General features: G+C 30.8%; 1 protein-coding gene across 1 annotated transcript; it reads right to left on the minus strand.

Annotated features, from left to right (window-relative positions):
• Window positions 1-2,615: 2,615 nt before the first annotated feature.
• On the minus strand, window positions 2,616-13,657 carry LOC100745033 (alpha-tocopherol transfer protein-like). The gene is made up of 5 exons (XM_003494104.4): window positions 13,484-13,657; window positions 5,910-6,048; window positions 5,271-5,430; window positions 3,992-4,461; window positions 2,616-3,330 (listed from the first exon to the last, which is right to left on the minus strand). Exons 2-5 carry the CDS (start codon window positions 6,046-6,048, stop codon window positions 3,179-3,181), a joined length of 921 nt encoding a protein of 306 aa, XP_003494152.1. The 5' UTR covers window positions 13,484-13,657; the 3' UTR covers window positions 2,616-3,178.
• Window positions 13,658-14,332: the final 675 nt, after the last annotated feature.

The following is a 14,332-nucleotide window of genomic DNA, read 5'->3' on the forward strand; positions in this document are numbered from 1 at the left end:
GGGAATTGTTCGGTGTGGCTATTTCAGTGTTTTCTCAATTTTCATTCTGGAAATCTGCAGTTTCACCGTTGTCCTCGTTTCCAATTTTTCTTTTTCAATTGTTTAAATTTAACGAGCTTCCAACTTCAAACACGACAGCGTCACTTTTTCACAAGGGTTTGATGAAACATTTTTGTTCGTTCTCTGAAAAATTCCAGAAATTATATTTTCTCTGTTTTTATATCAAATACAAACATATTATTGAATAACAGGAAAGCTTTTAAGATGTTTTAAAATTTAGACAAATTGGTTTATACTCTGCAAAAGGACAAAGAAGATAAAAAAGAATCTATCTCCATCGTTTTCAGAATTTTACGTATAACAATTTGTGTCTTTTATTTCCGCTACAATGTCACGTACAATACGCAATAAGAACTGAGAATATATTTTTTCCACGTATGATTGATTATAACGAATTATGATTATCCTAACAAATTATTGTACACACGTATATCTTATTTTACTATTTATACAAATCAGTTTAAAAAACGCAATATAATTTGTCACATTATTTTAGGGTCATTGATATAAAATCTATTTCATAATTACATATTTTATTAAAAAACGGAATATATTTATATATTCTTCAATTGTTTAATTTGTGTCTTTTATTTCCGCTACATTGTCATGTACAATACGCAGTAAGAACTGAGAATATATGTTTCCACGTATGATTGATTATAACGAATTATGATTATCCTAACAAATTATTGTACACACGTATATCTTATTTTACTATTTATACAAATCAGCTTAAGAAACGCAATATAATTTGTCAAATTATTTTAGGGTCATTAATATAAAATCTATTTCATAATTACATATTTTATTTAAAAATGAAATATATTTATATATTCTTCAACTGTCTAGTGTAAACCCGCTATACAATCATGATTAAATAATTCCAAGGTATGAATAATTCTAATAATTTCAACGAAACACGAGTATTAATTAATCGAAATTACTAATTTACATAGGCGATTCATACAAACCATAAATCTATGTATAAAGCAGAATGAAGATAAGATATTAATCTGTATATACTCAATCTCGTCCTTAACTATTTTACAGGATATTGCTATAAATAATATTTAATAAAATCGTACAAAAGTATAAATTACGTACTCTATACGTATACTACATTCTTACTGGAAATCACATATTGCATGATAGGTTCATATACATATATATTGTTTGTCAATTAGACGAAATGTTTTGTAATAATATTTATACAATTATATTTTATGAGCATACTTAATTGCGAGTTCTTATATTTGAGTATTTACGTTACTAACAAATATTGATGCTAACGTGTAAAAGTGAACAGAAGGAAATTTTCAATTTAACCGAAAGCTAAATGGTTAGAAGAACGATGGAAAATTAATTTTTTACTCGTTTCAGATATTTAAAATAGATTCTTTCGAATATTCACTAGAGTAAACTTTGAAAAAGGAAGATAAAAGGAAGAAGTCCTTTTTCATATCTTTTACGCTATGCTTCGCGTGCGTTGAAACATAAAAGAAAAGTATATAAACGCTGTTTCTACGTTAACTCCACAATTGAAACCTTATGCGCACGTTTATACTTTATATAAAAACAATATGTATGTATACTATAATAGCATTCCTTTCGTTATAAAATTATGGGGTAATTGTGAGAGAGATATTTCCTCACGTCCATTAGTTTTTAAAGGTATACACATTATCGTACATTGCACATGAACCGAGCCTATTTTCCACAATGTGGGACATGGTATAGTGTTGAAAAAAAGGTACTTTCAAAAATCGAAAGTACTATGCTCTACGTATGCAGTCTAACCTACTTTCGACGCGGCAATTACAATGTAATAAACGAATTACCTGCGTACGGATAATCACCTGTACAATTATGCTGCGTTTGAAACGAAACTCTACGCCTATTTTAATGTTATACTTACAGGATGTCTTTTTCGTAATTTCTCGGAAGAAAAATCATCTACATTTTGTGAGTTGATATTAATTACCAGATAAAAATAAATACGTGTAAACTTTACACGTTTCACTAGCGTTTTATTTAAATTTTAATTTTTGTTCGAATAAAATAAATATTATTTATCTTATGTCGCTTTTCCTGTAGTGAAACGAAGTTAGATTTTCTAAATCATAAGTAGTTATTATATTCATAAATAATTATTGATTTGATAATCTTAAATTCAAAAAAGAATCAAGAAGATATGAAGGAAAAGGTGAAAGCATGGATATACTCCAAGATTTGTTTAACTTTTCAATTAATGTTTACTTTCCTCCGTCTGATTATTCTATTCTTACTATTAAGATAATTGCAGCATCGCTTTCCCCTTTGCATCACTGATGATCGATGAAACATTAAATCTGTTTTGTTCCAAATGTATAAGAAATTTTGCAAATTTCAGACACATCTGTTAATCTATTTATATGTACTTCTTTTCAATTTTCTAAATATAATGATAAATGATTCTCTGATTATTTCTAAAAAAGATATATTTCCTTATAAATAATAAATCTATGATATAGTCGATATACTTGAAAAAGTTACTGCGATTAAGGACTATTGAAACATTTGTATCTAATAAAATAATGTTTTATTCATCACATGAAAAAAGATATAGAAAAATATGCAATGTAAGCATCATCAACATTACTTTAAAGCTTTACAACCTGCTCGATAACTGTATGTATGTCTCCATTATGTACGAGATCGATATAAACAAAAATTCTATTAAATAGAACTTATTCAACTGCAAAGAACCACATCTATTCTACTATAACTAATACTCAGCTCTCAATTAGATCAATCAATTCCTATTAATAATTTTTCACCGTCGAATTTGTGCAAGAATAGAACGACGGTGTATCCATCAAAATCTATCAAACATCTGATGAATCAATTTCTAGTCAGGAAAATCTTTTGGGAGATTCGATATACATATGCGTAGACAAATAATTGAAAACTGTATATCGAAAATATACATATTAGTAACATGATGTTTCTTGTTGATGAACGTCATGACATGGATGCACATATTGTCTCCTCCCCTTCTTCGAACTCATTTTCTTCGTATTAGCACCGGGATGGTAGTTGGTGAAGTTGTCATGGGTCGACAACTGGATGAGTTGTTGGTTTAATCGATCACCAGTTGTCGGAATGATCCATCCAAACCGAACAAATCATCGTGAGTCTTTGGTTTTCCTGGCCGAAGCGCCTCGTTTGCTTTCACTGACTCCTGCTCCGCGAACCAAGGACCGTATTCTTCTAATTTCTTCACCCAGGTTTCTAAAAAACGAACAAACGATGACTTTTGCTTGATCACTGGAGATCGATAAAATAAATTTAATGATATATTCGACGATACGATTTATTATCTGACACGTTCACAGACGTGTTTTTGTTGCAACGTTGCAACAGGTGTTCCTGTATTGTACATGAGATAATAGAGAAATGCAGAATAATCCAAGTAAAGTGATATTACATTTTTAGTAAAATATATGGACTTTTTTTATTTGACCTTTCCAGTTTGAGCAATCATATGAAATATTTAAATCATTTCTCGTAATATCGATTCCACCACGAGCCTCTGATCGGATTGCGTCATTATTCGATAAGTAGACAAATTTGAAAAGGTTGCTTTCGTTACGAGTAGATTGCGGATACATATGCGAATTCCTATGTCTTTACGTAATTAATTAAAATGATAGAAATTACGCAGAAACTTACTCGATCCATAAAATGTTACAATAAATACAATACTTTGGATATTTTGTATATTTTTGCATATCATGTATGTTCTATTTTCATTTTACTAATTATATACGCATATTCTATTTTCAACCTTCGTTTCATTTGTGTAATTTTCAATTATAAATGCATAAATATCCGTAATCTAATTACGAGGCTCTCAGTTGCCATACTCTGAAAAAGATAATTGTCATCGTACCATGAATTGCTTGAACTGGTCCAGCATCGCCGCCGTATTCGGTTGGTAGTATCTCCCTGGGAATATAATCGTACAAAGTCTTCATGTCGCTGTGCATGAAGATTCTATTGCGAATTTTCTCCTTAATGAATGGCTTCACGAAATTGACGATAGTATCGACCAGCGGGCTAACATTCACCACATGCACCTCCTTTAACTTCACCGGGTAGGCTTCTTGAACACAGACCAGGAACTTTTTCACGATAGCTGGTGTGAATTTTGCGAAGTGGGCTGGCGTCGCGACACTAGCATCCAGTACATATACATCTCCAGCCACACCAACTAATTCTTCTTTCAGACGCACATCGCCGATCATCAGAACCAGTTTCATCACTTCGGCTACGTTTGGAGTTGGTAAGTCCTTGTCGATTCCTCGCATAATTATTACTCGTCGTCCGTTTTCCGTCAAACCCGCCAATGGAGGCACCTGACTGGAAAGGAAATAGTTTCTTGAAATATATATTTATTTCAAATTATCGCAGCTATGGAGTTTATAGATCTGATTATACACATTTATAAATCATCGATGCAATATGGGTAAAAGAAAATTAAACTGGCGAAAGAGCATTATTCGAAGAACTCGGTTTTTCAATTTATCGTTGTTATTATTTTTGATTATCTGATTATAGAATGAATAGAATCGAACGAATAATCAAACTAGAATAATTAACTTTCTTCATCTTCCACGTACATGCTTGTTTAATATCAGGCATTTTCGACATTTGTGGAAAATAGAAGAGCGAAAGGAGAATAACTGGACTAAAATAATTAATTTCTCTTATTTTCTACGAACGTGCACTCGAATACTGGAAGAACAACGTCCTCTTCCCGTTTAATTCTTTGCTACGAAAATCGAGCTTAGCAACGAACAGTCGGGGTTTATTAAAACGAATCAGAACTTTTCTCGTTATACCATGTAAATTTGCCCGCGGAAAGTTTCTTATTTGGCTTACGATGCGTGTTAATGGTGTCATGGAAATTACCCGTGCTCGCCGAATTAGAAAATTTTCTATTTCAAGGACACAATAACGTTGCTACATAGTCACAGACCTTCTCAGATCTTCTCAGTTTTTCGAATATCACACGTAATATAGAATAAACTTTAACCAAATGAACAAAATAAATAAATAAATATACAATATATATACGATTATACAGGAAATTATGAATATCATATAATTATGGAAAAAAATTACAACAATGTTTCTCAATAGCTCGTAGCAATAGAAAAGAAGCTTACATAATTTTGGTAATATCTCGCAATTCCGGTCTGGTGATGTCTCGGTTAGTGAAGAACTCCGGGATCGCGGTTCTCATTGTAAAATACATATCCAGCTTTTTCTTGCACTTTTCCAAGGAAAACTTGGAGCCACGAAGAAACGTCATTAGCCTGTAATCGTCTGAAATGAAAAAAAGATGTCTTCTAAGCAATCAATCATTGAATAATCGTGATCTATGTTTACCATATCGAATGTTTATTCAGCATAGTAAAAATATATATGTCATAATAATTACGTATAAATTATTAACTACTTTAATAAAAATCCACATAATCATCGTAATTAATTATTTTACTTTTATGTTACGTTTTGGACTCTATATTTTATTTCTCTTTTAATTCGCTTGCTTCGTATCGATCAGTCAGATATTTATTTTTTCTCTTTACATTACATACTTGATAATTAAAATCAAAAGCAAGTAGGAATGTTACTTCCTTTCTTTTTAATTTTTTATGGTTTCTCAATTATATCTTCCGTTTTTCTTTCTACTACTTAGCTCTTTCTATTAAATACGTCTGTATTAAATATCGAACTGAGCACAAATCTAAGGATATGTCAATCCATCACGTTAACGAAAAGTATCGTTCGAACGCGATTACCATCGAACTCAGGTAAGTGCGGTTGTTTGCTCAGCCATTCTTTGATGACTTCGACGTCTTTGTCACGTGTCGCGACATTTTCGTTCAGCTCCACGCGAATCTGCTTCGACATCTCCTCCGTCGGTTGAATCAGCAACATCTGAAAATCAATTTTGGTTAAAGTAGTACAAACTAATCTAAAGTAATTGTGAAAATCTATGTTTCTAGAATCTACAATCTTATTTCCTTTATAAGAAGAAAGACTATAATATTAATTCTAATTATAATATAAATATAATTTTAATTTCAGTCATCTTTCATACGTTCGAATAAATAATATCCAGGCTTTGTCAAATTTGTAGAATCACGTACCAATACATAAAATTGAAATATCCATCAATTCCATTGCGATCGTATTAAACAAAAAAGAAGATTATAAAAAATTTTAGAAGATAAATATAAATATATGAATATGGAAATAAATAAAATAAAAAGGACGTTTGAATAACTGTTAGAAACGATATAAAACGATGATCTTGAATAAAACCACAATGACAAGTAATTAGGTATAACAAATGAGTTTCTAATGCGAGAAAATCCACTCCGATATCGGAAAATGACATAGTTTCTGCTACTCCTTGTTTCTATAATTTCTTATAAGCGAGTTTGTTGAAGCGTAATCGCCCTGCAGTGGCGAAATAATCGATCTTTCCTACATTTTTACCAAGGAAGTTAATCCATGACAGGTAACTAGATGTGACATCGTATGACAACTTTAAGTATGCTAATTGTGACATCCACTGTAGTCTTGCATGCGAAATGACCACTTGCGCAATTAATTGGAAAATGCATGTGTCTCCTGTACGGTCTCGATATTTTAACATTCAACGAATAATCAACGACGAAAATAATGTAACGAAATAAAAATGAAGGAAACACGAAGGGATAAAATTCTTTAATAATCAATCAACCGAACCCTGCAACTTATTCTAGTGAGCATAATTTGTCCAACAGAAATTCTGAGAACCTGAAACATTCTGTCGTTTAACTCTTCATCGAGACATCGTATGATCTCATACATATTGTAAAGTCATCATATAAATATCATGTTTGGTAGAATAGTTGAAACGAGAAGGAAATCATCGTTCGGATGGCATACGTATATATAATAAACGTGATATTCTTCCCGTGGTACTGTTGCACGTGCAACAGGCAATGCACGCTATAACGAATTACGCAAATACTCGACATTACACATCGTTCTTATGCGAGAAATTAATGTTGACCAGAAGCGGCTTGCCTAACGCTAAACTTTCTCTACCTCGTCACGGTTGACCGAAAGCAATCCGCGTGTTTCACTATTTCTTCTGAGAAAAAGAAAAGTGATCGACAGCACTCGCTATTTGTTCTTTTGCTTCTTCTTCGTCCTCTTTCATCGACTTACTCTGGATTAATTTCAAATTGAAGTCACGCGTGATCTTTGCGCAGCGTGTTATGAATATGAATTTGTTCGCCGTGTTACTTTGTACGTAGATAGAGCAACGTATTATGCTATTTCATTGTGAATATTTATTTCTAATTTGATAGTTAATCAAGAACTATGTTATTTAATGGTGAATTTTGAATATTAATTAGGCAACATATTCTTGTTTATTTTTCAAATTATAATAGATTATTAGGAAATTTAATATTGTCGTGGGTTATTTTAAAATTAATTACACAAATTAATTAATTATTATTTTATTTAATCTGTTCGTTCCTATGATCATGTGACTACGTATTTAGGTTCCGTGAAGTGGAATATTATTTTCATCAAAATCTATGTAATGTAAATATCGTACTAATTTAAGAATAGAAAAGAGAAATAAATTTGAATAAATTATGAAAATTTATGTATACAGATGACTGGTGTAAATGATTCTAAGAAACGTGAATGTTTCAGAACACTCGTAAACGAATAACTGTAAAGAAAAAAGGATATTAAGTAACTTTGCACGATACATGTAAATGTTTCTATTAAGATAGTTGACCACGGGTTTAGTTGTTTTGATAATTATAACTCGAATATCGATTATATAATCAAAATTATCAGTAGAATGTATCTTAAGGACATATCTTAGATTATGGAAAGTGATTAGAAATCAGTGAAATTAATTGAGTAATAATTCAAGTTCCTTTTGTAAGATCATGAAGCGAAAAAATAAAATATAATAATAAGATATTCGTGTAAATATGTTATAGAAATATCAAATTAAAATATAACTATTACTGTAAAATAAGAAGAAAAAAAACATGTCTGTGACTTTCAATGCTATTTATCCATAAATATATTCTCAATTTGTTTTTGCTACATCTCTTTGAAATAGAACATTGTGAATAAAGTCACCGAAATTTTATTTTATCAAATTTAATTTAAAGAATTTAAGTTTGCATTTAAAAACATGATATATTAAAAGTCGATTGCTTCTATTGTTCAATTAAATAATATAAAATGATAAGGAAATGAATCAACTGACAAAAACGTTGCAGAAATAAAAACGTCTTTGTTTATGTATCAATGAATCACTGTTAAAAGCTATTTTTACTCGCAAATAAAGCATTGAACAGTGACAGGAATAAAAATCCTTTTAAGTCAATTTATTCGTCACGTTACATTGATACAATGTCACACGTTCAATGATACTATGAAAACGATATCCCAACGATATGCTAACGATATCCTAGAATCTACAATGGAGAAATAAAATAAATAAATAAATAAATAGCAAACAATCCACTCGTTTAAATGTTTAACTTGGAACTTTTTTACCTACTTTCTATACAGGTAAATGTTTAAATAAGAATTCGTGGACTAGTCAATTCTTGTATCATGGTGTACCTTTAAAACAAAGACTAATATGAAAAATCGCACGTTCTGTGCTTCTTATTTATTTCTAAACTGATAATTGTATAATTTTCTATTGCATGATAATAAGTTTTAAAGAATTGTTTGATACATTTTTGAATTTATCATACTAATGCATTTGCTTAGGAAATATTAAATAGAATTTTTAGAACGAAATTTATTTAAGTAAATGACAGAAGAATAAAATTACAAGAAAAAAGAAATAATAACTGACGGATAGTATAAGTTATAAAATACGTCGTTTAATATTTATGCAACGGCATAAAACGTATGTATTGTAATTTTATTTGGCAATAACTAGATATTTATTCTCTACGCGCATCACTGTCGATATGATGGATGATTCTTGATAAATTATCAGTAATAGTGTTTCCGTACAAGAATTCCACGTTTGATTCATATGCCAATGGAAGTATTTCAGTATGAGTCATACAACCGTTTAATAAACGGATAAATAGGTATATATATACTTTTTCTTAACGAGAGCACACTTTCGACGTACATTTACGAAATATGTGTGCGTTAAGAAAGGGGAATTACATAAAAATGAAATAGCTGTGTTTCGAAACCGTGATTCTAGGAAATTTATTTCATGAAGTTTATCTATGTAAAGTCTTTCACTTTTACTAGAATAGAAATTATAAGATGTTTATTATAATTGTAATCGTAAACACATATTACGAAAAATTTCCTACCATAAAGATTACCTGTATAAAATTTCTGTCCGTGGAATGTGAATCGCAATGTTTACGAATTTTATCGTTTGTAATCCATTTACTTTTTCCTTTTCAAAACGGTGCATTTTTAACAAATTCGGCTTAATAAATTTTATTCTAGGAAATTTATTCGAGGTATACTCGCGTTAAAACGTCTGCTTGAAATTTACGTTTACAGAAATTACGTATACGAAACGTGTAAGAAATTTATATTACATTTTTGCTAAAGATTTATTTTAAATTTAGGCTTTCTTTCCTAATTTATATTAATGATTTAAATTTGTACCAAAGATTTTGAACATTTTCAAATTTGATATCGAAGAAAATAGACTCCAAATTCTTATTTGCAATATAAACATTCTCTTCTATATTTACGAAATACGCTACGAAGAACCATGAAGGCATTTAATTTATCGTCACCTTGTATTGTATACAAACACAATGTAAAATGACATCTGTGCAAATCAGCATGAACACATGTCCCGAGGATGAATTATTCATTCCATGGAAGCAATTTTCAAATGCATACAAACCAACCATTTATATACAAACGTTATTTATTCTTTATGTAATCAAGTGAAAATACAACAAACATTTACGTTTATCACGAAATATTATCACATCTCTAAATCGAACATTAATCAAACTTCAAACCCTTCAATTTTTTAATCACAAGTCAGATTGTGAAATTTTTTTTAAATCGATAGCAAAATTTCTGACACTAATATAAGCGGTGACTTTTAAATAATAAAGATACATAATAGTACGTGTACGTATAGTAATACGTAACAATATACGTAGTAATATATAATAATAGTTAAATATATGTATTATTATTATCTTTTAACAGATAATTTAAATTTGAACTTTGTTGGTTTCATGAAGAGATAGTGCTATTTCTAATTTGTACACATTGGTTATATTCAAATACCGTTAGCGCAAGTGAACAAAAGTGTCAGGATATTTATATAACGTTTACGTTTATTCTAATTCTAATCTAAAAATAATATATTATAATTCTACCTTTATAAAAAATAAACTAAAAAATTTTAATAAAAAGTACCTCCAAAATTTCTTTTAACAAACCAACCTTTTCCAAATCAACCAGTAATTTAAATTAGTTTGCTAATATCCCATTAGAAAGGCTACTACTACTATGAATAAAAAAGGTGAAACTCTGAAAGCTAAATTCACGGTGATTTACATGGTCATCAGAATAGGATCGGACTAACTGGATGATCTAGTGGCATTATAGAAAAACAAGGATTTTTCATTTAAAGAGGCATTGTTGTGCAGTACTAAAGCTATATAACATGTTACCAAAGACTGTCCTTGATAAAACCTGAAATTGGGTAACGATGGTTGGAAAGGCGACTCGTGAACGTGGCAAAAAGTATAGAACGTACTAATATTCTACTGAGATTTACCGAGTCGACCTCCTGCTTCCTTTTGATCCTTGCTTTGTGGAATATTACAAATGCAAACAATTTTTGTCATAGGAGACATACTGGTGCAATAACATATTAGCGACTCGGTTGAATTTTATATTTCTTATGAAAGTTTGGTTTGTTAAAAAAAATGTTAACAGTTGAAGTCTTCTAATGAAAAATGCAAGGATCTAGGTATTTGCTTAAAGGAATGAAAGCTTCAAATCATCAGAAATTTTCGAATAGATGTTTAGACAACGTCGTGGACTACGTTTGCTTGGAAAGAAGAAATGAAAGTTTGAAATTTAAAAATTGGAGATCAATATTGGAATAGTCGAAAACGCAGAGTATATCCAAAAAGGAAGAAGAAAGTTGTTGAAAGTCAGTAAGATCGCTTCTAATAAAATTGAAATATTTCTATAAGCAATATTGCTTGAGAAATAGAAATGGAAACTTTTGGATGTAAATATCGAAAATCTTCGATTCGTCTATATGACCATTTCATCTGTGGAAAAATTGAATGTTACTAAACGACGATGAGAATTTTTCTCTCTTTAATTTTCTTCTTCTTCTTGTCGGTGCATAAATAATCAAGCGAAACAATTACGGCTTCACATATGATCTAATCATAAGACGATAATGATCGGAATAAACGGAAAACAGGAACAGGAAGATGATCAACTGGACATAGAAACGTACGTCTTCGACATTGGATCGAGATTCACACAAATACCTGTCTTTTTTTCACTGACATTTACTCTAAACGACCTTTACATGCAAATGCTTGTGTAATCTGGTTACACATCTGATTGTTTGGGAATTAAAAACGGTAACATGTCGGTTGTTTGAGATGCTAATGTGAGTTAGATTCGTAACGAAGAACCATTATGGTGCGATGAATTTTGTTTGAGTCAAACGATGCGACGGTGTACGAAGTCAAAGGGAAAGCTTAAAACGTGATTTCGAAACGTGGAAGTTCTGTGCTACGTAAGCGGGAATCGCGATAATCGCAAAACTACTGAAAATGTAAACCTCACTTTCGCAGAGAAACTACGCTTGCTTTCTCGTGGAACGATTTTGCGATAGGAAACTGAAATTGCTTTTCGATACGTGCAGCTTTTAAATCTCTAGACTAGTGTTTCGAAACTTTCGAATTACGTTTTAACTTCCATAGCTTTTGGTTCATATTACACTCGACTTACGTTCAAAGTATACTCAAAGCACCTACGCTCCACTATATCGTTAAACGTCAAACCACTTTTTCATTGGTACAAATTTTGTTATTGTTGTAAAATCTAAGGATATCCTAAATATTAAAAATTTTGGTATGAACGTATTTTTAGATAGAAACACTTTTTAAATTGAAAAATTTACATACATAATTTACATAAATATTAATTTAAATATTAAATTAAATATAAATTTACATAAAAATTTACATAAAGCGCTCGAAACACATTTGTGATTTTAATTTAGAATTTTAATTGAATTTAATTTGAATCTTAATAGATGAATCTATTTCTCAATTGATAGACTTTTCTACTATTTATTTTTTAATCCGCGAATCTTAATTACCTTTGATATCGCAGAAAACGATCCCAATTCTTTCGCCCTTAATTTAGTTAATTTAATTAATGTAACTCGTAAAGTCCTCAGTATGCTCACTAAACTCACTCTCTGAGGATATAACAACTCATCGACGCTGTCGAAACTACCACTTTAAGTAGGGAAAAGCAAAACCTCGAGGATAAGAAACGAGAATCACTTTCACTTTCAATCGACTGTATTTTTAAACTGCTCTTTACGCGATAAACATTGATAGAACGCTTATCTTTCATTCGTCATTTACAAAATATCTTTAACATTAATTTCAAAATCAGCTAATAATCTCAATGATCGTTAGATGTCAGAGAAAATCTTAGAAAGGTCAACAAACCATAGCCATAACTCAGATGCAGAACTACTCATTCAAATCCCATATCTTCGCGTCGTAAAAGAATATTAAAAAATGTTAACGTGCTCCATAACGTTCAATGTTCTACTGAGAAGCCATACTGATAAACTACATAAAGTAAAAAGTGAAGATATTACAAGCGTTAGTCTCTAAAATTCACATTTATATTCATATTTTTTTCTCGAGAAGTCGAATGACAGCTACGTTTCTGATCGGTGAAATCAAAAAATTCGCAAAAGCGACATTAACGCTGGAACCGTTAGAATACTAGAAACGACCAATTCGTAATTTCTCATAGGAATTTTGTAAATTTGCAACAGTATACATTGTTAAAAATTTAAATGATTTCTTATAAAATACACGAATAAAAGAGCTTGTGTTTTATTTTATTAGCAAATTTTATATTATTTTATAGCAATTTTTATTATACATTTTTTCCTATTTTCTACGCTTTAATTTCTTTGATACAAGTTCTATACCTTTATCGTCTAAAGTATAAATAAAGCGCATTAATCAGTTTGGCTTCCGAGAGGTCAATTGGCCTCAGTTGGCTTCAAAAAAATGGAGGTTCGTAATAGGCTTTGCACCCTTACCTTGTCTAATAGCGACGAAACGTCGATCCTGAAAACAACGGTACGATGGAATCGTGAAGAACAATCGACGACAACGGTGATAACCAAGTACGGCCGGTCACGGAAAGAGAAATGCACGATACTCGTGTGGCGAACCGAAGAGATGGAGAACGGTCGATGGAGTGGGAACGATTACCTCTTGGACCGGTTCTCCTTTATATCGTGTGATGCCCCACTCTCGCTTTTCTCTCCACGAGTCACACAGAACGAAGAAAAGCCGACCACAATCGATACTTGGATGTCCTGCAAGATGGATATACTGTTAGGGAAATAGAAAAATACTTTCAATTATCCTCCAATTTTTGGTATTTAGTGTATCAGATTTAAAAATCCTCTTCTTTCGTTCGTTATGAAAATTCAATAAGATTCTGTTTGTTGGAGAAGAAATAATATTAGATTGTGACACATCGTTTCTCCTAGACTAAAGACATGAACGTGCAAATTGTTACTTTCTCAATAGAGAAGCGGGTTAATTTCTTTTATGTTGTAATTTAATCAATCCTTTTGTGTGTAAATTAAAATAATGGATATACGATTTCTTCTGTTATTTAATTTATATGTTACGCATTGATATAGTAGGAATTTATTCGTTCTTAATATCATAGGATTTTATTCCCACGAACTATAATTTTTTATTTTAACTTTTATTCTAAACTAAAGGTATTTAATTGGCACGAGGTCAGTTAATCCGGCGTTATTTAAAATTTCGTTCGAATAAACGGAGTTCCGGTGCAATTACCTAGATAAATTCTCCTGAATTAATGCAAACGCCGTGGATTCGTTCGGTGTAAAGCAAATTTATTTTGTTAA

Source organism: Bombus impatiens, unplaced genomic scaffold, assembly GCF_000188095.3.
Source record: "Bombus impatiens unplaced genomic scaffold, BIMP_2.2 scf_1528, whole genome shotgun sequence".
NCBI classification, from domain to species: domain Eukaryota; kingdom Metazoa; phylum Arthropoda; class Insecta; order Hymenoptera; family Apidae; genus Bombus; species Bombus impatiens.

Excerpts from the sequence above, each read along its gene's own strand:
- LOC100745033 (XM_003494104.4), bottom strand. The coding sequence starts at position 6,048 with ATGTTGCTGATTCAACCGACGGAGGAGATGTCGAAGCAGATTCGCGTG. Across the intron at positions 5,431-5,909 it reads GCACTTACCTGAGTTCGATG|ACGATTACAGGCTAATGACG; the intron begins GTAATCGCGTTC and ends TTTTCATTTCAG. Across the intron at positions 4,462-5,270 it reads CGAGATATTACCAAAATTAT|TCAGGTGCCTCCATTGGCGG; the intron begins GTAAGCTTCTTT and ends TTTCCTTTCCAG.